This window comes from Microtus pennsylvanicus, chromosome 5 (genome assembly GCF_037038515.1).
Source record: "Microtus pennsylvanicus isolate mMicPen1 chromosome 5, mMicPen1.hap1, whole genome shotgun sequence".
NCBI classification, from domain to species: Eukaryota; Metazoa; Chordata; class Mammalia; order Rodentia; family Cricetidae; genus Microtus; species Microtus pennsylvanicus.
Genome location: NC_134583.1, coordinates 53667577 through 53691467, shown reverse-complemented (window position 1 = coordinate 53691467; position 23891 = coordinate 53667577). Strand labels below are relative to the sequence as shown.

General features: G+C 45.9%; 1 protein-coding gene across 6 annotated transcripts in view; it reads right to left on the bottom strand.

The window, feature by feature from the left end:
- The window catches only part of Tead1 (TEA domain transcription factor 1), a 233224-nt gene that overhangs the window by 159921 nt on the left and 49412 nt on the right, over positions 1–23891 (bottom strand). For 4 of the 6 annotated variants that reach the window (XM_075971917.1, XM_075971918.1, XM_075971919.1 and 1 more), the window contains exon 1: positions 8512–8612. The exons of 1 other annotated variant lie outside the window; for it this stretch is intronic. In XM_075971917.1, the coding sequence (XP_075828032.1) occupies positions 8512–8526 (15 nt within the window). In that variant the 5' untranslated portion in view covers positions 8527–8612. Of the gene's footprint in view, positions 1–8511; positions 8678–23891 lie in introns of those variants that run through there. One more of the 6 variants, XM_075971922.1, reaches the window with a different exon arrangement.

Sequence of the window (23891 nt, the reverse complement as noted above, 5' to 3'; positions counted from 1 at the left end):
GTTTTGAGCCCCAAACACCTAGGGCACAGAAACTGCTATGGTGTGATCTCTAGGACCCTGACAGTGACCATTAGGACACCAGGCAAGAACGGACCTAGATAAACCACTGGATGAGACTCACCTGGTGCAACAAATCCACACTCACGCAATTCCGAAGCCCATAGCTGAATGGCTTACAATGGCCTATATTAAAATTCACATGTCAGACACTGTGGCACAGCCCATGACCCCAGCATCCAGGAGGCTGAGGCCAGAGGATCCCATGTTAGAGGGCAGTCTGGGTCACACAGCAAGTTTGAAGCCAGCTTGGGTTACACAGTAAGTCCATGTCACCAAGGTATACAAAACAGACCAGTATCTCAAGAGTCCAGAAACAAAGCCTACGCTTGCTTCTGCACTTGGCTTGTGACAAGGACGGCACTGCATCGCCTTTGGAAAAGGACCAGGTTTTTGTCAATAAATGAGAAAGTACCTATCCGAACAAAATGAAAGACCCCTACCTCACACCATACTCTACAATCCATCTGAGAAAGCAAAATAATAAAATGCTTTAGACTAAGACCCAGAAGATTACCTTCGTGTATCAAATTATTACTGAAAAAGGACAAAATGGGGCTGGTGAATTAGACCAGCAGGTAAAGGTGCTTACAACCAAGGCCACTTAACCTAAATTCAACTCCAAGGCCCAACACTAAAGATGGAGCAGACCCACTCCCTCAAGCTGTCCTAGGACCTACACACCTGCTCAGTGTATGCATATATGTGTGTGTATGTATATATATATATATATATATATACACACACACACACAATAAATAAATCTAATTTTTTTATGTGAACAGGACTGGAGAGATGGCTCCTTGGTTAAGAGCACATACTGTTCATGTAGAGGACCAATACCAGGTCACTACTGCCTGTTACTCTAGCTCCAAGGATCCAATGTCCTCTGGTCTCCTTGGGCAATTGTATTCATGTGCACAAAAGTGATGTTGATGATGATGATGATGATGATGATGATGATGATGATGACGACAGAAATAGCAAATAGTTGGTCAAGGTTACTTAAGAATAGTTTGAACCCAGAAATTCAAGGCCAGTCTATGGAGAACCTAGCCTCAAAAAAGGAATAAATAAAGGGAGGAAAGGAGAGAGGGAAGAGGGATTGAGGGAGGGAGGGAGAGAGGGAGGGAGGGAGGGAGGGAGGGAGGGAGGGAGGGAGGGAGGGAGGGAGGGAGGGAGATTGAGGGACTGTCACAAGTAAAAACTTCTTTGTACTTCAAGAAACATTAAGAAAATAAAATTCAGGGGCTGGAGAGATGGCTCAGAGGTTAAGAGCATTGCTTCCTCTTCCAAAGGTCCTGAGTTCAATTCCCAGCAACCACATGGTGGCTCACAACCATCTGTAATGGGGTCTGGTGCCCTCTTCTGGCCTGCAGCATACACACAGACAGAATATTGTATACATAATAAATAAATAAATATTAAAAATAAAATAAAATTCAGGGAGGATGGTAGATGCGAGCAGACCCCTGTGACTGAGGACAGCAAGTTCCAGGCTAGCCAGGGCTACATGGTAAGAACATGACTCACATTTTAAAATAAAACCACAAAGAGAAGATCTCTGCAAAGTCACTAAACAACCACTCATCTCCTTAATGCATAAGAAATTCCTACGAAATAAGAAACCAGACAGGAAAAAAAATTAAAAACAAATGTATTGTATAAAAAAAAAACAGAGAGAATGAGAAGGTGTTCAACATACCTAGATCAACATGTCCACACTGAAACTACGTGACCTATGGGAAGTCTGAGGAAAACGTCTACAGTCAGATGGCTCCTTCCAACATTTGAAGTCTTTCTTGCAGTTCCTGTAGTTGCACTGTCTGTTCTAGACTAGCTGGTCTAGGAGCTTCTGACGGCTCCCATCTCTACCTCTACAGAAGATCTAGAATTCTGGAAGTTTTCAAACACACCATCGGGCCCCATAGTCACCACTTTTACCTGCTGAGCCATCTTCTCAGGCCCTAAAATAAAAGACTGACAAGTGTTGTCAAGGATGTTGAGCGCCCAGAACCCTCACAGAACCCTGTATGAGAGTAACAAGTAGTCCAAGCATTCTAGAAAACTCTTTGGCAGTCACTATGCACCACTAGAATTGACTCGATGCATACTTGCTGACTTGGCAATTCCAACTCCTCACAAGGCCCACAGAGAGAGGTTCTTAAGAGGTTGGGTGCAAGAAGATTTATACGAGCACTCATCAGGGCAGCCAGAGGTGCTCAATTTCCTTTTCTTGGGAAGCGGCGGGGTGGGGGCGGTGGTGGTGGTGGTGGTGGTGGTGGTGGTGGTGGTGGTGGTGGTGGTGGTGGTGGTGGTGGTGGTGGTGGTGAGATGTTCACATTTATTAACTACAGGATACATAGCTTGCATCATATTCATAAAATGGAGTGTTAGAAAAAACCCACAGTCCAACACAGTAACTATTAATAAAGGGTGCATTTGAATGTCAATCACTAGGACTAAAGCAGCAGCATTTCAGTAGCTCAAGAGCCACCTGTGGTTAGTGGCTACAGTGTAATACAGACTAGAGCAGTGGCTTTGCCTCCGTGAAAGTCAACTGTGATGTTTAGTGGAATAAAACAGATGCAGAGGAAAATCTCTAGGCATCCATTCACAAGCTCAAATATTAGCAGGACTAATCTATCACCCAGGTATAGTGGTGTGTGCCTGTAATTCCAGCACTGAGAGTTTAAGAAAGACTTCAAGGTCAGTCTGATAGCATAGTGAGACCCATCTTTTTAAAATAAGATAATTAAAAGAAAAGCCTAATCAGTGCTACCAGAGGGAAAAGTAGAGGCACATGCCTGTAATAGGAGCATACCTTCAATTTTATACTTGGTTACAAAGTAAGTTTCAGGCCAGCCTGAGCTACAAGAGACCCTGTCTCCAAAGCAAAACAAAAAGGTCTGGATGCATTAAGTGTTCACAATGGAAAAATACAAGGGCTCCATACTGATGACGCATGCACTTTTTTCTAAGCATGTTAGTTACACTTCAGTAAAAATCCTGGCGGGGGAAGGGGAGAGAACCCAGCCAAGCATAGTGGCACATGCCTGTAAACACAGTGCCAAAGGTCACAAATTTGAAGCCAACCTGGGCTACACAGAGAGACCTTATCTCCAAAGAAGGCTGGTGGGGAGGAAAAGATACAAAGACAGTGAAAACCACCTGTGTATTTCAGGACCATTCTGATTCTGTGTTACACAGAGTCTATTCCAGTAGTTCTGAGCACAACAGCGCTTAGAAGTGTTGCCATGAGAACCAGAGGATTAGCAGAAGAACCATCCAATGAGAGCAGGCGCTGGATCCTCCCCGGTGAGGGTGAGGATGTCACTCATCTCACTCACTCACACACACACACACACACACACACACACACACACACACACACACACACAGCTTTCCAAAATGCACTGAACACTGGAACACTGGAGGGCCCTCAGGCAAACTGGAAGGCCACATGGGTCTCCAAATTTCCTAAAGTCTACTTCAGCTACCATCCCATAATTTATTTCTGCTATTCTGCAGTCTTTCAAAACCCCTAAATTAATTCTGAAGATGAGGTGTTCATAAAACAAACATTTCCATTTTCTAGTTTTTCTAATTTAATGTAATAAATCATTTATTGAATGAGGTACATACTCTGTGTCTCTTTATCCATAACCAGGCACAGGAGACAGGAGATCAATAAAGACTGTTTGCTGGCTACTTTGTACATCATCGAGACACAGACTAGATTCTTCTGAAAAGAAATTCCTGCATAGGATTGGCCTGGAGACAGGCCTGGGTGTATTTCTTTGATTGATGATTGATATGGGAGGGCTCAATTCTCCATGAGTGATACAAGGGTCCTGGATGCTATAAGAAAGCAGGCTGGGCAAGCCATGAGGCCCAAGCCAATAAGCAGCACTGCTCCATGGCCTCTGCTTCAGGTCCTGCCTCTAGGTTCCTGCCTTTAGTCACTGCCTCACTTCTCAAGGTGTAGTTTTACAAGTTGTAAAACCCTTTCCTCCTAAAGTTGTTTTTGGTCATAGTGTTTTATCACTTCAATAGAAACTCTTAACTAAGACACTCTATTACATGAAAGACATAAATCACATTTATAATCCTTCAAGATTCCCTCCTCCCCTAGAAACTTGACCTGACCCTCCTGCCTGCTCTGTGTATCCACAGAGTGGTCAGTCTATGAACAGGGCACAGTCTGCCTGCCCGTCACTCTTGCCACTCTGTGAGCCTTCAGGGATCTTTCTGTTCTTGATATTCAATAGAAAGCTTTGGCACATGTTAACTGATCCCCCAAATATTAGCTGAGTGAATAACTAATGTGCTGAGCTGATGGGTGAAAACATGAGCAATTGACTGGGTGATGCTGCATACTGCAGGGGACTACTGGGTGCACCCAAGAGCACAGAAGTGGACAGAACTGGTGACTCGAGTCAACCAAAGCTTCTTGGAAGGACATAGTGAAGACTGAGCAGTAAGTTCTCTAAGAGTAGAACACTGCTAATGTGTTAAAGTCACAGTCAAGCATGAAAGCAAAAAAGGCTGGAGCCAAGAGAGGAGGATGGAGCTCCAGGCCTGGAGCACATGGGCTTCAAGGGCCAGGAGCAGAGCAGAAACCGTTCACAGAGCAGGCCAGAAAACACCAGGACTGTGCAGACAATCCCAGAAGAAGCACGTGAGCTATGTGTGTGTACGCATGCTTTTTGTGTACTGTGTGCTTTATGCCTGTGTGTTTGTGTATACGTGTGACTTTACACATGTATATGCACAAATGTGTATGTCTGTTTGGAGGGAGAAAGGATAAGGATATGACTATTTTTATCAGGGCTAGAGAGATGGCTCAGCAGTTATGAGAATTGGCTGTTCTTACAGAAGACCGGGGTTCAATTCCCAGTACTCACATGGCAGCTCAGCCATGTCTGTAACTACAGTTTCAGGGTTTCTGACACCCTCTCAAAGGCACACATGCAAGCAAAACACTAATGCACATAAAATAAAAAATTAATCTTTTTTGAAAAATTTATTATCAGTGTGAAACCAGAGACTTTAAAACAAAAGTATTTTTTGTGTGGTCTGAGGCCAGAAAAACTCTCCAGATCATCTCAGGAATTACAACGTGAGGCATTTAAGCATTCCAAATTTACAAATGCATGATAGTGACAGCTCAGAGAAACAACTCAGGGAGACAGATTTACAGGTGGCTTGTCCCAACAGCCCAAACGCATGAGGGTGACAGCTTAGAGAGACAACTCAGGGAGGCAGATTTACACAGGTGGCTTGTCTGGACAGCCCAAAACCATGAACTAATTTAGCCAGGGGAGAGAAGGCGGTCACTCAGGTTGAATAAACTCTCACCCAACTCTGTCTTCAGTATTCAGCATGTTTCCCTGGTCCCTAAAGAAAGGCTGTGAGTGACTATGGGAATTCAAGCCTGACCCCTCCAGGCCGCTGTGCTAAAGCTAGCAGAGGCAGCATAAGCTAACACAGGAACTAACCAAAACCACATGCAATGCAGGTGGTATGAACGTCCATGGGTATCAGATGAGCTGCCCCTTCCCTTCAGGTGAGAACACAATCTGCACTGGAGGAAGGCCCAGAGAGGAAGCAGCGGTAAGACAGGTCTCACATTATAAATATGAACTCCAGAACCACTTAAAGCTCTGCCCCCAAGTCAACCCAGCCTCTAACCAGATCAACTCATCATGAGAAATAATCTTGGCACTCTGGTTGGAAATCAGCTGAAACCAAATAAGGGAGTGACTATTCTCATTCTCTCTCTCTCTCTCTCTCTCTCTCTCTCTCTCTCTCTCTCTCTCTCTCTCTCTCTCTCTTTCTCTCTCTCTTCTCTCTTCTCTCTCTGACAATGAATTACTCATACTAAGTGAATACATAATCCATGTGAATTTTTAATTCTGCACTTAATAACTGTGCCTTAGTTTCTTTTTATCCAAAATTAGAGTGTTATCGCCATAGTAAAGAAATTCTTAATAGACAATATGTCTCTCTTTTTCGTTTTAGAAACTCAGGTTATAATCCTGGCTGACCTGGAACAGGTTATGCAGACCTGGCTGGCCTCAAACTCAAGAAATCTGCCTGCCTCTGCCTCCTGAGCTCTGGGATTAAAGGCATGCACCACCACACCCCAGCACACACGCACCTTGATTTGGTTGGCATGCTACAGGGTCTCAAGCTACTACTGAATAAATACATGTGGAACTACAGCTGAAATGTGTGCCCATTCTGCATAACCAATTTTCAAAGGCAGGAACTCTTTCCATCCAGTTTTACTCCCCCCCTTACACCTAACACAGTTCAGTAAACAACCATTCGATTTAGTTAAACATCAAATTTAACACGTTTTTTATGACTTTTAAGAAATGAAGCCAGGCTTCGTGTTACAGGCCTATAATCCCAGAACTCAAGAGGTAGAAGCAGAAAGAAGCATTCAAGGCCAGTTTGGGCTGCACAATGAGACACTGGAGAAGGGGAGAAAGGGCAAAAAACAAAAAAATCTTTTTATCTAAACAATTCCAAGGCCCTGTCTAGGCATACCCAAGACTAGACTCACTCACAGAGCCAACAACTCACTGTCTTGAAAATACTTCTCCCACTTCCCAAATCCCAACTGGGTTCAATATCAACCCTCTTCTTGACTCCAAGGCTGAGCCCCCACCTCCCATTAGGGCCTGCCACCTGCTGAGTTGTGATATGAAGTCCTCACTAGTGATCGCCCCCAAAGCAGCTGCTTGGGGAACTGCCTTTTTGACTTGGGGCCAGTTCATCTCCTGAGGCCTGGGGGCTGCTCTGAGTATCAGGTTACTACAAAAATAACAGCAGGCCTGTCTACACCCCTGCCAAGTACAAGAGGGAAGTGTCCAGGGGGTGAGAAGAGGGGCCTAGGGAGGAGAAGAGGCAGGCATCTGAATAGGTGTAGGAGAGAATCCCTGCTTTAGGAAACGCACTTTGGGATCTCTAGCTGCCTTACCATCTCCACAGCAGGCCCTGCAATTTCTCATCCCTTCAAAAGCCAGAGGAACTCTGGCTCTGTGACACTTGACCATTTGGAAGATGCTTTTAAAAACTGTTTCAGGGGCAGGCTGGAGAGAGGGCTTTCTTTCAATAGCATACATGAAAGTCAGATTCAAGTCAAAAGGTTTATACAAGGATTCCCAACTCTACAATTCCCTGGTATTGCTCAGCTTTAATGTTCTCAAAACGAAATTCCAGCACCACAGAGCTAATTAGGTCTACAGGAGGAGAGGCGGGCCTTCAAGAAAGAAAATGCTAGTAAAAAAGCATTTATTCGCTCTTCTGTTCCTTTCCAAGGTGAAATCAAAGTTCACGCCCGTGCCACTGGCCTCATGCACCAGGCGCACTGCTGGCTTGATGTGGTCTGGCCAGCCTGGCCATTGCAATATGAACCTCAGTCACCCCGCAGAATGAGCAGGTTATTATTCTACGGCCATCGCTCTTTCATCTCAGTTTGCTCCACACACCGCCTCTTTAATTGGCTCCTGGAAACTGTTTTATGAGTGGGTGGGTGTGGACCCAGCACCAGGGCTCTCCTTTGGACCTGACAAGTAACCTTCAGGAAGCAAGCCATCAACTGGGCAGATTAGCTCTCCCACTGAAATCCCACAGGTGTGAAGGACACCGGGAATGCCTTGAAAAATACCAGGAAGGTTGAGCTAATTCTAATAATAACCACAGGAGATTCCCCAAATGGGGGTGTGAAGGGAAACAGGTCTCTCATCAGCACCAGCATCTAAGATTTAAAACAAATCACTAAAGTTTGGGGATTGTTTTGGGGTTTAGCTTTTTTTCCCCAGATTCTTGGGCTTCTCACACAGCTCAGGAGAGCCTCTAAGCAGCTGTGTAGTCAAGACTGGCCTGGAACTGCTGATCTTTAAGCCTCTACCTTCTGAGTACTGGAATTATAAGCATGTCCCACCATGCCTGGCTGTAAACTTTCCTTTTAACTTAATTTTGATCAGGGGGTGGGGGGGAAGGTGCAGTGGGGTGAGATCCCCAAAAGTCACATTGCTCTGGAGTTGGTTTATGTTCAAACAAAGGGATAACAGACATTCTAAGACACCCCCATATTCTAAACAAGGAACTACTGCAAACGCTCAGAACAAGGTTTAAGAATAGTTTGGTCAAAGCCACAACAGCAGTAGACATGCAGACAGGCAGGAATGATGGGATTTCTGAGGTTTGCTTTTTTTTTTTTTCTTTTTTCCCTTAGCTTATAAGAAACAGCCCCTCTCCCAGATGAATAGGAACTTCAGGGCACATTATCAAGTGATCCTATCTCCACACCCCATGCCGTGTTCCCAGAACACAGGATCCCACCTGCCCCATGGGCATGATCAAGACACTCCATGCAGAGCTCAGCACACCATGCACATATCAACCAGCTCAAAATTCCGTAAGAATCCTAGTGTTTACCATAAAAGCTCTCATTATTATCCCAGCTCTCTTTGCTTGGTCAGTGTGCCTGGCCACTTACAGGAGGATGAGAAAAATGTACGGGCTCAACTCATCTTTCCCCAGCCTCGTCTCCCAGGGAGCCGCTGGTGTCTCTGCAGCACAATGCCACCGCACTGCCGGGCTGGGTTAAAATTAGCTGAGCCCTGGAGGGCCGAGGGTAACCTTCTGACAAGGTTAGCCAGAGAGCTGAGCACTGCTCAGAGAGGGACATTAATAAGAAGCCAAGTGGGGCCTTTCAACAAGCCCATTAGGGCCTCTCGGAAGCCTGCTCGTCTGGAAGAGCCAGGTGGCAGCATGGGGAGGCTGACCTAGGCTCTTATTTTTATCCCACCGAGTCAGCGGCTTCCTTTACAGGCCATCAACACAACCTCCAATGTGCCTCTAATAGTATAAAACCAACACACCCACCTACAAACTGGACAGTTTGTGCTTGAGACATTTAATTGGATTTTTTTCAAATCTAGTTTTTGAGGAATAGCTCACCATAAACACCCATCACATGGAACATAAAGAAATGTACCGGGAAATATTTTATCCACATACCACCATGAGATTCAGTGTGGAACCCTATATTAATAACCTGTAACGGCCTTGCTGCCTGGAGGTCTGACTGTCGACCTAACATCTCATGCATGGTATTTTTCTGCACCTGAAACCCAACCACCCAGTTTCAAAAGATTAGTGATGTTCAAGACCATGGTCATTTCAATGTTTCCTTTTGTGTCTCATTTAGCTTTTTGTCCCAAGTTTTCTTGTGGTGCCAAACATCCTTGAAAGAATTTTCTAAGGACTGTCCCTAGAAGCAAAAGGCAGGAACAACTGGAAGGCTACTGGTGCAGACTGGAGACCCCTCCCTCCAAGAAAAAACCACAGATCTCTCACAGTACTTAGTAATGTTTTCTACATCAATAATAATGTTTCCACTGATCCAGACAGCCCTTATCTCTAGGTGACACTTCCTAACCACCTGCCTGAAGACCCCACAGTGAGCTAAGAGACCTACAGTGTTTCTGAATCCCCCTCCGAGAAACAGCAGGTTCCCCCACACACCCCTTCAGTAAACTTCATTGTCACAAAAATGCTGGTTGTCTAAAACAGAAACACTTCCAGAATTGGTAAAGAGCCTGTATCCTGAGCCTCCCAAGGATCCTGCAACCCTCCTCTCCCCCAGTGCCCAGCTCCCTCACCCCCCATTTAACCAGTAAAGGGTGACTAAAAGCCCCAAATACGCCGGGCGGTGGTGGCGCACGCCTTTAATCCCAGCACTCAGGAGGCAGAGGCAGGCGAATCTCTGAGTTCGAGGCCAGCCTGGTCTACAAGAGCTAGTTCCAGGACAGGAACCAAAAGCTACGGAGAAACCCTGTCTCGAAAATCCAAAAAATAAAAAATAAAAATAAATAAATAAAGCCCCAAATACTAGGGTCTCCTTGAGTCTTGTTACTTGGAATTCCTTCCTGCTCACAGGCACATTTTATTAAAGAATTGTTTTTTTTTAATCACGTTAACATACAAACCATTCTTCATTTTCAAAAGGCCAAGGACCTTGTTATCTAGCCTGGGTAAGCCTAGACCTCATCATGCACCCTTAGCTGGCCTCACATCCACAGTAATTCTCTCGCCTCCGCTGCAGGTATTTAAAAAAATTTTTTTAATATAACTTATTTACTTGTATGTGCACTGATGTTTTGCCTGCAGGTCTGTCTGTGTGAGGGTGTTGAACCCTGGAGTTACAGACAGTTGTGAGCTGCCATGTGGTGCTGGGAATTGAACCCAGGTCCTCTGGGAGAGCAATCAGTGTTCTTAACTGCTGAGCCATCTCTTCAGCCCTGGTATATAAATTTTAATCAGCATCACTTTGACAGTTTCTTAATATTCCTCTTAGAAACAGAGCTAACAATCATTAGGAATCTACTTAGCAACACGCCTAGCAGACAACCGTTTCGCTCAATGAACAGCAGTCCTGTTAGACAGAACAGTAGTAAATCTCAACGGCGTGAAGAAAAGCTCAAGGGTCGGCTTGAGTCAGAGGACTGGGGAACTCTCATCTCCAACCAGTGTCTGAGCAAACATAAAAGGGAAGGAAATACTGAGACTTGGAGCTGCGCAGAAGAGGCAGGTCGAGTTCAGCCTCCCGCCAGAACCATTCCCATCTGGGCTTTCCCACAGCAGCAGTAGAAGCAAAGCTCACAGAGCACAGACACAGAACGTGCATCTGGAAACCCAACTCTTATTTTACTGAAGTCGGCAAAGCCCTGTGCTTTTCTGTGGAAGGGAACAGATAACAGCACGCGGACTGAGTTTCGTTTCCTTGTGATGTTTTCATCTGTCCTCAAGCAGGGATGCCAAGGCAGGAAAATCAGCCAAGAAAGGGAAGAGAGACAAACAAGGGACCTGTATGATCAGATCCTGGAAGTGGAGAAGGTGCAAACCTGGATGCAGTTCAGCCCAGCCCAGCTCAGCAGGCAGGTCAGAGCCCAGCTGGAAAAAACCTCACAAAGGGTGCCCACCCACCTACACTGCAGAGGAATAACTCCAACTTCAGAACCACCGAGGAGCGAGAAGCAAAGTTGCAGCTACTACACCAGATTAGCAAGATGCTAAGCGTACTTAGCTTGGTTCCTATTGCTTCGATAAAAACCATGACCAAATACAACTTGGGGAAAAAATGGCTTATTTGGCTTACGTCTCCAAAGTCACAGCACCAAGTGAAGAAAAGGCAGGAATCTAGATGCAGGAATTATAAAGCAGAGACCATGGTGGAATACGGCTTACTGGATTGATCCTCATCGCTTACTCAGCCTGCTTTCTCATATAATCCAGGACCACCTGCCCAGAAATGGCATCACACACACACCCCACCGTGGGCTGGGCCCTCCCACATCAATCACTAACCAAGGTAATTCCCTACAGACATTGCCTGTAGACCAATCTAATGGTGGAGACATTTTCTCAACTTAGGTTTTCTCTTTCCAGATGAACATAGCGAATGTCAAGCTGACCAAAAATTAACCAGCACATCGCATTCACAGTGACGTTTTCACAATTCCACACATGAGGCATAAGGACGAGGACTTGAGTTTTTGAAAGTTTTTGAACTTTCTAGTAATACATGGGATCAATATATGCCTTTGGATACCTATACATACTGTATACACTGTGTAATGATCTCATCAGATTATCAACTCTTTTTAAAACTCCAGTTTTGTTATATAAATATATGCTCTCTTTAAAAAAACAAACATTTTACATCTACTGTATATGCACACCACATACTCGTGGAGATGTGGGGGGCAGCTTCTCCACATGGGTTCCATGGGACAAAATTAAAGTTGTTGTTAAGGTTTGGTGGCAAGCATCTGAACCTTTAGAACCACCTCTCCACCCCCTAAACATGCATTGTTCTTAGCTACTGCTGTGCTCTCAAACAGACGGCCAGAGTGCTTTCTTCATCCCTAACTGAACTCTGGCCTTAGCCACCATTTCATTCTCCAGTTTTCCAATGCCCGATGTCCAGTTTCTGAACAACCACCAACCTGCCTTCTACTTCTACCTTAAGTTACTGAAGTCATAGCACTGATAGAGATAAACTTGAAAGTCGTGTCACCTTGAACCTAAGGTTTAACTGTATCATGAGCGCTAACCCTCACATCATTGGAGATAATCAATGCACAGCTACAGGCTCTCTTAACAGGGACTTATTGGGAAGGCTGGGAAGGGGGAAAATGTCCAGGAAGGTCTACTGCACCTTTTGATCTACAATGGCAAGAAACAAACTGCCCAAGGTATGCCAGTTCTGCATGAGATGCTTGTGAGATATAAAGAGCAATCGAGACTACGAATGATGTGAACACACCTTAAACTAAAATCACGGGAGGACACAGTCGCTTCTGCTCTCAAAATCAAAACGGGGAGGGGGGACAGCCAAACACTGGGAGATGGTCCACTTAGCACAATGCTTGTCACATAATCATGAGGACCTGCTCCCCAGAATCTATTAAAAGAAAAGGAGTGGGGGAAAAAAGACTGGGTACTCTGATGTGCACCTGTAATCCCAGTGCTGGGGAGGCAGAGAGCTGGACCTTGGAGCTCATGCCAACCAGGGTACTCAGCAAGATCCAGGAGCACTGAGGGACCCTGTCTCAAAGAAGGCAGATGGCACCTGAGGAACAATATCCAAGGCTGATCTCTAGTCCCCACACACATACACCCTCACAGGCACACACAGACACACACACACAAAATAAATCATGTTTATAAAGGCAGCTGAAGACAGACATCAGAAGAGGCGGCAGAAAAGCAAAGCTGCTCAGGCGCCAAGCAGAGCACTGGGACCCAGTAGAGCTGAGACCCGAGCAAAACACTGTGTTTTCTGCTTTTCCACATCCTCGGTGGCCAGGAAAGCCTGGCACTGCCGGGCCAGGAAAGAGTCCCTGCCCTGGACTTTCCTCCCACACACCACCAACCTTTGTAGTGATGAAACAATTAAAACCTACTCTGGAAAAGATACACAGAGCTCAGTTAGAAACAGATGGAGAACCCGCAGCAGGCAGGAAGCACATATGCATCTTCACCAAGAGAGGGAAACGGGCCACATTCAGGGAAACCTAAGGCACTGCTTTAAAACCTCTAATCAGCAGTCTCTGAAGGTGGCAGGCACATCACAGCACCCAAACCACACTACCACACTGGGGTGACTGCGCCACCCCGACGAGCTACACTGATGGACAGCCTCAAGAGGCTCAAATTCTGTGACCCAACCCCTAGAAATTTACCCAAAACTCCACAGAAGACTAGAAGGAGCACAGAGGGACCCAGCGCCATAAACTGTTTATATGGAGCAACGGAAGGACGGAGAGAAGGGGTGACACCTGGAAGCTGCCGAAACTCACATGTGTGCACTGTGGCTCACACGAACCCACAATCAAACACTCTCCACATATACTCAAAACAAGTCAATTTTTAAATTATTTTTTAAAAATTATTCTGGTTGTTTCTAATGAAGATTTGGGTAAACATCAGACTGAAGCTGAGACAGCTGGGCGTCAAAATCAAAGAAAGATCAGAGCTCAGAGATCAAATACTTGAATCCTTGTCTCCAGCACCCAATGGTTCAAGCCTACTCTTCACAAAGTTGAACATGCGTGAAGGGTTTATCACCTCCTCTAAAAAGACAGAACAGGCATGCACGCGGACGGCTTCTCGGTGACAGAGGAAGACAATAATGAGCATGTTGAGCAGGACTATTTCATACACACTAGGGGTAAAAACGAGACTTTGAATACTCACACTTGAAGGGGATTCGGGAAAATGCTACTAACTGAAATAAGCCAGGGACGAAGGCCTAGTACTGTAATGACCTTATTCATGTGAGGCACTGGAGGAGTCAAATTCATAAAGACAGAAGGCAAGAGCAACAGTGCTTGCCAACAATGGGGAGTTACTGAATGAGCACAGAGCTCCGACGTCCCTCCCACCCCTCTTCATGAGGATAGGTATTTGCCTGCAAGCACATCGTGTGCACCGCGAGCAAGCAGTACCCACGGAGGACAAATATAGTGTCAGAGTCCATGGTCTGGATGGATGACTGAGGGCTGCGAACCAATCTCCGGCCCTCAGACTCTCACTTTTGCAGAGGCTAGGTAATGGTGAAAGCAGCGAGACTGCCCAGGTGCTGAACATCACTCAACTAACTACACACTTAAAAATAAGAGGTTTAAGCATTATTCCACAGTTCCAAAGACAGATTGGTAACATGAGACCTTAAAGAAAGTGGAACATGTCAAATGTCTATCATGGGTTAAAAAAGTAAACTCAGGCATCTTGCCATGACAGACTTCCTGGGCACCCAAACCCATGCAGACAGTTCTGCTGCAAGCTGCCATCCCCACCACAGCCTTGACCAGCGCACCTAAGTACCTACCTGTAAAGACCACCATCCTAGTTAGAGTTTCTACTGCTATGACCAAACACCAGCAACAAAAGCATGCTGGCAAGGAAAAGGTTTATTTGGCTTACACGTCCACATCATAGTCCATCACTGAAGGGAGTCAGGACAAGAAGTCAAGCAGGGCTGGAACCTGAAGGCAGCAGTTGCTGCAGGGGCCGTGGAGGACTGCTGTTTACTGGCTTGCTCATCATGACTCAGCCTGCTTTCTTAGAGAAACAAGGACCATCAGCACAATGGGCTGGTCCTCCCCCCGTCAATCACTAATTAATAAAATGTCTTGGGCTAGTGAGGTAGTTCAGCCATTAAAGGCTATGCTTACACACACACACACCCCAAAAAAAATAAAGCCTTACAGCCAAATTTATGGAGGCATTTTCTCAATTGACGTTCCTTCCTCTCAGATGACTCTAGCTTGTGTCAAGGTGATACTAACCAGTGCAACCACCTTCCCAATACTAAGCTCAGGGAAGGCAGTGTCCTGCTTTCCTGCTGTCCTCCCTTGGACTCAGCCCTGAATCTGTCACTTTTAAGCAATACTAAATCCACACAGGAAGGCTTGGAGGAGGCCAGAGGTCAGGGATGGGGTAGGGGTGATCTTCAGAGTTCACACACAAGACCTCTCACAGTGGTCAGCCAGGCCAGGGAAGAGCCCCAGGAAACAGACAAGAGCCTCTCATCTGAAACCCACAAAAAAGGATCCTGCTGCAGGGGAGGCATGCACAGCCTCCTCCACCTCCTGTTAGAGAAAGAGGGAGTTGTTTGTGAGCGAGGTGATTTCCAAAATATCCCCATCCACAGAAGTCAGCCGCCAGTCATCATCTGATAGCCAGGGACAGTACAAGGGATGTGACACACGTCACCTTTCCAATTCTCTAGGAATCAAATGTATTTTCCTCTTTGCAAGAACAGAGGTTTAAATTGGACCTATTCTTTGGACTAAAATTAGAAAGCATTTGTCACGGCTGCTAAGGCACTGAAAGTACCGGATGGTAATGACTTTTCTTCCCGGGTTCAAGTCCTTTCCATTCCTTAAGACTGTCACCCATTTAGTAATTCATCTTCCACGGTTCCTGCACATAACTTTCTATATGACCACCCAAACTATTCCAGGACCCACACCTCCAAGCTTACTTTTAGTTTACGTTTCGGGTAAGAGAAACAAATGTTTGGATCTGCTACTGAGCAAACTATGACCCGTGTTCCCCTCCCACCATGAACCAAACAGTTAAGATGGACGCTAACAGGCCCACATCAACCTGAGTCAGGATGCTCAGGAGCACAAACACGTGCCAACACATCTCTAAAAAAGAAACAGGACAGCAAATGTAGGAGAGGGTGTGGAAAGAGGGGAATTCTTATTCATTGTTAGGGAGCTACCAATTAATACACTGTGGTAATCAGTTTGGAGGCTCTCAAGAAAGTTGAAAAGAGAACTACCACACAATCCTGCTATTTCTTTCCTTGGTACTAACCCAGAGAACTCCAAACTCTACAGTGGAGATGCTTACACCCCCATGTTTATTGCTGCTATAATAATAATTATCGTAGAGAATTAGAATCAAACTAGCTCTCCATCAACAGATGAGTGAATAATGAAAAAATCTGGCATACATTAGAGATTCAGCTATAAAGAAAAATGAAACTTTAAATAAGTAGAAAAATGGATGGACTTAGAATGTATAACTCTAAATGGGATCACACAATCTCAAAAAAGCATGTTCTTACTCATACACAAAATCTAACCAATAATATATGTACAAATGAAAACAGATGTATATGTGAATAAAGTACAACATGAAGAATAAAAAGGCTAAATACTAGGGACTGAGGAAGGACTGAATTCAGGTAATAAAAACGAGTTACAAAAGAAGGATAGAGCTAATTATTCTAGTTCTAATTCTGCAGGGAGTTTTGGTTTTGGTCAAGGATAAGTGCATACACATATTGATAGTGCAAGTGTAAAATCCACTGTGAAGATCTGAGGTTTCAGAATTACTATTCCAGGCCCTATCATACAACAAAAGTATATGCTCAACTATGTTCATGGCAGCATTGTTTGTAATAGCCAGAGCCTGGAAACAACCTAGATGCCCTTCAACGGAAGAATGGATGAAGAAAGTATGGAATATATACATATTAGAGTATTACTCAGCAGTAAAAAACAAGGACTTCTTGAATTTTGCATACAAATGGATGGAAATAGAAAACACTATCCTGAGTGAGGTAAGCCAGACCCAAAAAGAGGAACATGGGATGTACTCACTCATATTTGGTTTCTAGCCATAAATAAAGGACATTGGGCTTATAATGCATGTTCCTAGAGAAGCTAAGTAAGAAGGTGAACCCAAAGACAAACACATAGGCATCCTCATGAATTTTAACCTTCATCAGGCGATGAAAGGAGACAGAGACAGAGGAGCACGGGACAGAAATCTCAAGGTCCAAATCAGGAGCAGAAGGAGACGGAGCACGAGCAAGGAACTCAGGACCGCGAGGGGTGCACCCACACACTGAGACAATGGGGATGTTCTATCGGGAACTCACCAAGGCCAGCTGGCCTGGGTCTGAAAAAGCATGGGATAAATCCGGACTGGCTGAACATAGAGGACAATGAGGAATACTGAGAACTCAAGAACAATCGCAGAGGGTTTTTGATCCTACTGCACGTACTGGCTTTGGGGGAGCCTAGGCAGTTTGGATGCTCACCTTAGGAGACCTGGATAGAGGTGGGCGGTCCTTGGGCTTCCCACAGGTCATGGAACCCTGATTGCTCTTTGAGCAGATGAGGGAGGGTGACTTGATCGGGGGAGGGGGAGGGAAATGGGAGGCGGTTGCGGGGAGGAGGCAGAAATCCTTAATAAATAAATAAATTAAATAAAAAAAAATAAAAAAAAAAACAAAAAAAAAATTAAAAAAAGAATTACTATTCCAACTAAGATGTACAGACTTTGGGCCTGGGTAATTTGGTCTGTGATTTGTGTGTATGTGGAGGGGGCAAGTTTTTTAAACAATAAGGTCTATAAAATTAAAACTCACACATAGGTTGTCCTTGTGTGATAAGACTAAATAAATCACAACTGGCCTTAAGCAGGCATGTAGTCAGATTCAGGTCAAGCTCCGTGCTGTGGATAATAACAGTGACGTGCCAAAGAGCTACAGCAACAGAGAGTATAAAGACACCTTGGTAACATGGTGATGGAGAGAGGCAGCCGCATGTATAAAGGACAGAGAGGCTGGGGGAGGAAGGGGTGCGTGTGTATCAGCACAGGGTCACACTTGTAACTCCAGAAAAGAAAAGCACAAGAGGGCAGTTAAGGAAAAGGGGGGGGGGGGGAGGAAGAGCACACAGATGCAGGGAGGTCAAGCAGAGGACCAGGAAGAGAGGGGCAGTGTGGACCATGACCCAGACAGACAGATCTCACTTTGCAGCTCGCCTCCAGGGCATTGCATTTGCCCCCTGAAAGCCTCGGTGTCCTGTGTGGGCTTGGGGGGCTATGATGTAAGGGGGTACACAGAATGCTAGCCAAGGGCAAAGGCATCTATTCCAATCCCTGCTCCTGGGAATGTTCCACAACGCCTCTGTGCTACCTTCTGCCCATACCTGGGATCATGAATGACCCAGAACCACCACAATATGGTAAGAGGGAGAGGAGGGGCAGTTTTTGTCAGTTGACTTTTCCTTTCCATCTGCCGTACTCCTTCCCTAGTGTGGGCTCCGAAAGGTTCAGGAAAAGGGCCTGGAGGAAGAGGGGGCAGGGAATCCCTGGCTAAGCATGGGGCGTGGAAAAGATGACATGTATTAGAAGATGGAAGCTTTCGCATTCCTAAACAGGAAAGGAAAAACAGTCCTTAGACACCTCAGACATTCCAGTTCCTGCCTCTGAGTCTGGACATTTACTCTGGGTTCTTTTCTCCTAATCTCTGTATTTTAACTTCCTTTACTAAAGGACTTTATAATACGTGATCAGCACAAAAGATCTAAGCTGACTAAACTAAGCTAATTTTAGATCTAACTTCTTTTAAGAAACCATTATCTATCTGGGTTCTGGGATGTTTCTGTGACAGTCTGTCTCCAAACTCAGGTAATTGTGTATTGGTATATACTCCCATGTAGGTACCCGTTGGGTAAACCAAGTCAACAGTAGGCATGCACCTTTAGCTAACGGCAAACTTGCCTGGTCATGGCTGAGGGAAGTGGGCCACGCACCACCAAGCGCAGAGAGCCTCCGACACTTGCGTGCTTGCCCTGCACACAAAGCAAGGGTCTACCCAATGGCGACGCCACTGCATTTTCCTGAAGACCACTGGACAAGGCTTATTGGCTAAAACTCCTACAGGCAGGCAGAGTTAGACCCCTATGGAACCCCTCAAAAGACATCTCCCTTCAGGTAAGTAAGTGACAACTTTTGAAGACAAGGAAGCAGAAGTCCTGGATTCAGAGAGCGCCTAAGAAAGAAAGACGACCACACAAAGAGAACTTCAACACTTAGCTCCTGTCCCTCCTTCCCAGAGCCAGGAAGCACTGAAAAGGTCAGTGACTTAGTCACACAGCCCCCCGAAGTAAGCGAGCAAGCACTACTCTTCTGACAGGTGCAGAACCTAATACAGTGACACCAAAGGGTCACAGAGCAGGGCCCAGAAGTGAGCCTGGAGTTGCCACCACACCACCACTGCCACTCAGGGGTGAGTGAGATGATTCAACCTCTGACTTCAGCCACATCACTCATCAGATCTGAGGCGTGGCTTGGCTGACAGAGTAGAGTACTTGCCTCCCATGAACAAAGCCCTGGGATGGCCCCAACACAGCTCCTCACACTTGATATTTTGCCAGTGACAAATGAGTCCCATTTGACTCACTGGGATGAACCACTCACTGACTTTAGGCAAAAAAAAAAAAAAAAAAAAAAAAAAAAAATAACCACACTAATAAAATGGGGTGGGGACCACCACACTATGGTCAAATATGGTGAATTCAATTTCCTCAGATAATACAAAGTTAGCTGACTGCCTTCCTGCGAGACATCACAGAGCCTTCAATGTACCGAACCGTCAGTCCATAGTAGATGGATTTGACAGGCCGCATCAGCCAAGGCCCCGGTACTCACCAAGACACACTCCTGACTCTGGGCATCTCTAAGACAACATGCACTGAGGACTAGAGACTCAGCATGTTCTTTACCATGAAAGCACTGACAGAGATGTCAGATGATCAACCATCAGTCAACAGGCTTAGCGGCCCCACGACGCTCAAGGGCCACATAGGTAAAGCCATCCAGCCCTCTAGTCTTCCTCTGGCCACCCACCCACCCACCCCCAGAGATTAGTGTAATGGATAACTTCCCTCCAGTTCACAAGGATGAACTGTGGTTTTCCACTATGCAGGCTTCCACCTTTCTCCACAATCCTGAACGCACACTAGACACTGGAGGTATAATAACTTGGCTGAACCCTAAAGGAATCAAGCCATTTAAAGTGGAACCAGTAGACAGGCACTGTTGAGATGGCCTGGGAGCTTCTGAGAAATTCAGATTCCCAGAGCCTGTCCTAGAGCCAGAGTTCAAATCTACATTTGAACAAATGCCCCTTGGATTCACACACACTAAAACAAGGTGGAGGACTCTGCTCCACTGCCGTCTGGAGAGTTCGCAACAGGGCCTCACTCCTTCAGTCAGCTCTTCCCAACCCAGCTCCTACATCTTAACAGGTCTCTCTCCAGGCACCAAGCTGTGTCCTAACCAGATGCCCCTGAATGAGAAGACTCCCTTAGAGTTAGAATCAGGCTGTCTGCCTGCACACAATCTAAGAACCAATGGATTCCAGGCCCTCAAATGCCTTGCAGGTGTCAGGCTGCGACACGCCCAAACAATAGCCAGGCCCCACAGTTTGGGCAGAGCTCCTTCTATTTCGGCAGGTGGCACATTCCAAAGATGCTTCTTCTTACAAAGCATGGCAAGAATTCTACACTGGGAAAGAAAAGAGGTTAACTAAGGGCCTCCTTTTCCCCTGGGGACAGGAGAAACTCAAACCTCTCCCAAAGAGGTTTACATTTTTAAAAATTATATTTATTTTATCAACCACAAGCCTGCAAGTCAAACATCTCCACAGAGATGTTTTGCAGATAGAGATATTCTGGGAACACACTGGAGGCAGGCTTATTTATCCACTGCCATTATAAGACTAGCCTGGAGGGATGAGTATCAAATGCTAGCCACTCAAATGACTGTCTGCCTGCCTGCTAACTACGCCAGGTCACAGCTACCCAATGCCCCTGCTTGGCTGTCGGGTTGTGTCCTCTGGTCCTCTGAGAGTCTTCCAGCTAGCCTATGTCACTCTTCCACAGGAAGGGCTGTTTGCCCCACCTCTACAGCAGGTATACTGGCCCTAGGCAGCAACAGTGCAATATTAGTGCAGAATGTTGCTGTGGTCCTGGAAGCAAGATCAGTGGCTTCAGTGTTCAAAGGGGAAAACACAAGAAACAGGATTCCAGGCAGCTACAAACGGGTCAAGACCACAGCCCCTTCCTTCCGGGTTTTCAATCAGGTCACCTTGTCAGTCACAGGACTTAACATGAGTGATACCTCCCACAATATCCTGGTCACCTCTTCCTGGTCCCTGTATTACCAGCAAAGAACATGGGTGCAGAGGATATGACCAGCTCAATGCCCCCTTTAGCCCAGCAAAGCCCTCACCCATTCCAGGTCTCCAGGAAATAGCAGCCAAATGGTAAGACATTTATCAAGCATTTAACAAGTCTCAGGAAGTCAAAACTAAAAATTTAAAGAAAAAAAATTGGATACTGAGACTAAACAAAGAACAAAAACTATGAAAGCCTGGTGAGGGAATTCCTGCCACCAAGTAGCCAAGTGTAACGCAGAAAGAATTTTCTTATCCTCAGTACCTCAGATCCACCCCCAGTCTGCAATTATAGCGCATCCCACACACTAGACACTGACTCTCCAACTGACCATGCTTCTTGTCTAACCTTGAAAACAGCAGCAGCACACAAGTCGGTATATATAATGTGTTTATCTTACACTGTCTTACTACAGAGAACCATCCTCAGTGGGATGCAAGGACACTAGTTGAGGCCTCAACACACAGCAGTCCACTGTACTAGGGAGGCAGAGGCAGGTGGATCTCTGTGAGCTTGATGTCAGTTCCAGGGCAGGCAGAGCTACATAGGGGAACCCTGTCTGAAAACAAACAAAACAGCACAGCAATCCTCCTGCCTCAGCTTCATGAGTGCTACCGTGTCCAGCTTAGGTATTTTTAATGTTTTTTTCATAGACATTTGAGCTTTATTTCAATTGGGCTGCATAATGGTGACTGGCTAGCAAGGCCATGTTAGAGATGGGCAGGGAGGCTGCGGCACAAAAATTACCCCATGAGTTATATACCACAATCCTGATTCTGAACTGCTCACCCTAAAACCTGTCTCCAGAACCATCGACCCCACCTCCTCTTGCAATTCACTTCCAACCCAACTTTGCCACCCACAGAAACCTTAAGATATAAAGAAAACTGAGAAAATTAATTTTTAATAACTTCTATTAGGCAACGTTGAAAATGTAATGTCGGGAAGGAGCATAAGCAACATTTTTAAACAAGTTGTTTTTGCACTCAATCCTCTGTACTAACTCTTCAAAGGTTGTGACCACTCTTATCATCCGGTACCTCCCAGGGCAGACTGGCCGGCCACCTACCCGGGCCAGCAGCACCCAGCACCGGTGGCTCCCACACTGTGTGGTGCAGGCTCAGAGAGACCTTCCCACACCTGCCTGGCTCTCTCAGAACCTTACATCAGCTGCTCCTATGCACACAGGCCTTTTCAGAGATACAGAGGTTAGGTAACAAATTGGGGTAATGGCAATATTTCAGGGTTGCAGCTCAGGTCCTAACCAGGTCAGGTTTGGCTAAAAGGTTTCTCAGAAATCTGAACAACTGACTGAATGTCCCTAACCATAACTGTCAGCACCTTATGTATTGAAAGAGTGTCCACACCAAGCCCTGGCATCTCCCTGACATGGAACCTTCCAAAATTCAAACTTTCGCAGCTGGACACTGTTCTCCACTATCCAAGGCAAGTGTTCTTAACTAAACTGTTTTTCTCTCTGGGGAATGCCTTTATACAGTGCATTCTTGCTGCGCCTACTTGCACCCAGGGAGGAAAGCCTGGTCCTTTGGAGACCTACCTGGTACCTCCCTAACAGAACAAACCTGCTGACTCAGCCCTCCTGTGGTGAGGATCATTTGCCTCTGCTGGCCTCTGCCATCCAACTCTTGATCTTGAGTCCATCTCTCTCATGAGCCCTCTTCCCGCGTATCCTCACAGACCAGGAACTTCTCTTGAAACTGCCTGTTCATCTTTTCTTGCCACTAAGTCTTCAGTGCCCTCCTAAGTGTCTATCACTTGGTCTGGGATTCCCATCCCTCGTGACCTAGCCACTCTCTTAACAAATCTGAGTCCACTTGGGGATGCCCTCTGGATTGAGCCTAACTGGCTCACTCCTCTTTCCTTCTTCCTTATGTCTATGATTTGTGTACACTATTAGTCTGCTTTTGGCAGGTCCTTCTATGCACAGGCCCCAGTGTGGACTACATATATTTTGCTCTGATACTGGGATTTCTTCTCTGTTGCCCCTTTTATAGGACTTCATCTCATTAACCATGGACCCTCTCATTCTAAGCCAGACTTTGCCTCCCCCCTTGCCTGTCTCCTCAAATCCTTCTTCTCTTGGACCCTGTGATTCTACCAAGTCTCATCTTATTTTTCACTGTAGTATGGCTTGGCTTCACTACAAACTGGATAATCAGTTTCAATGGCCAGAAAATGGCACATTTGACTTTAAATTCTAAATGATTCTTGATGACCTCTGCCAGTGCACTGGAGAATGGTTCAGAGTCCTTTACATCCAAACCTTCTTTGCGTTTCACTCCTGCCCTTCACCTTAATCCTCATATCATACGCATCAAATCCTCTTGGCAAAAACCAAAACTCACAAGGCTGACCAAAATCTCGAGTTCATGACTTCCTCTGCTTATTATTTAGACGTAGAGGACCTGGTCCCAGACATCCTCCAACCAAATCCTCAATACCACATGTACCTCCTTAATCACCTGTCCCTCCTTACACCCCTTTCTCTACAAGCCCCATACTCTGTCCTACAGCCTCCTCCTCCACAAGGGCCATCACCTCCCAAAGCCACTGCCCTCATCCACCACCAGGACCCTGACCAACTGTGGAGAGACAGGACACTGGAGAGTAGACTGCCGCTCTCTGCCTTGCCAAGTCAGGTCAATCCCCAAAATTCCTCCTCCACAGAGAAATATTCTGGGTCTTCTGGACCTGGTGCCCAAAGATTGAAGCTGCCCTGGGAACTATGCCCCCATC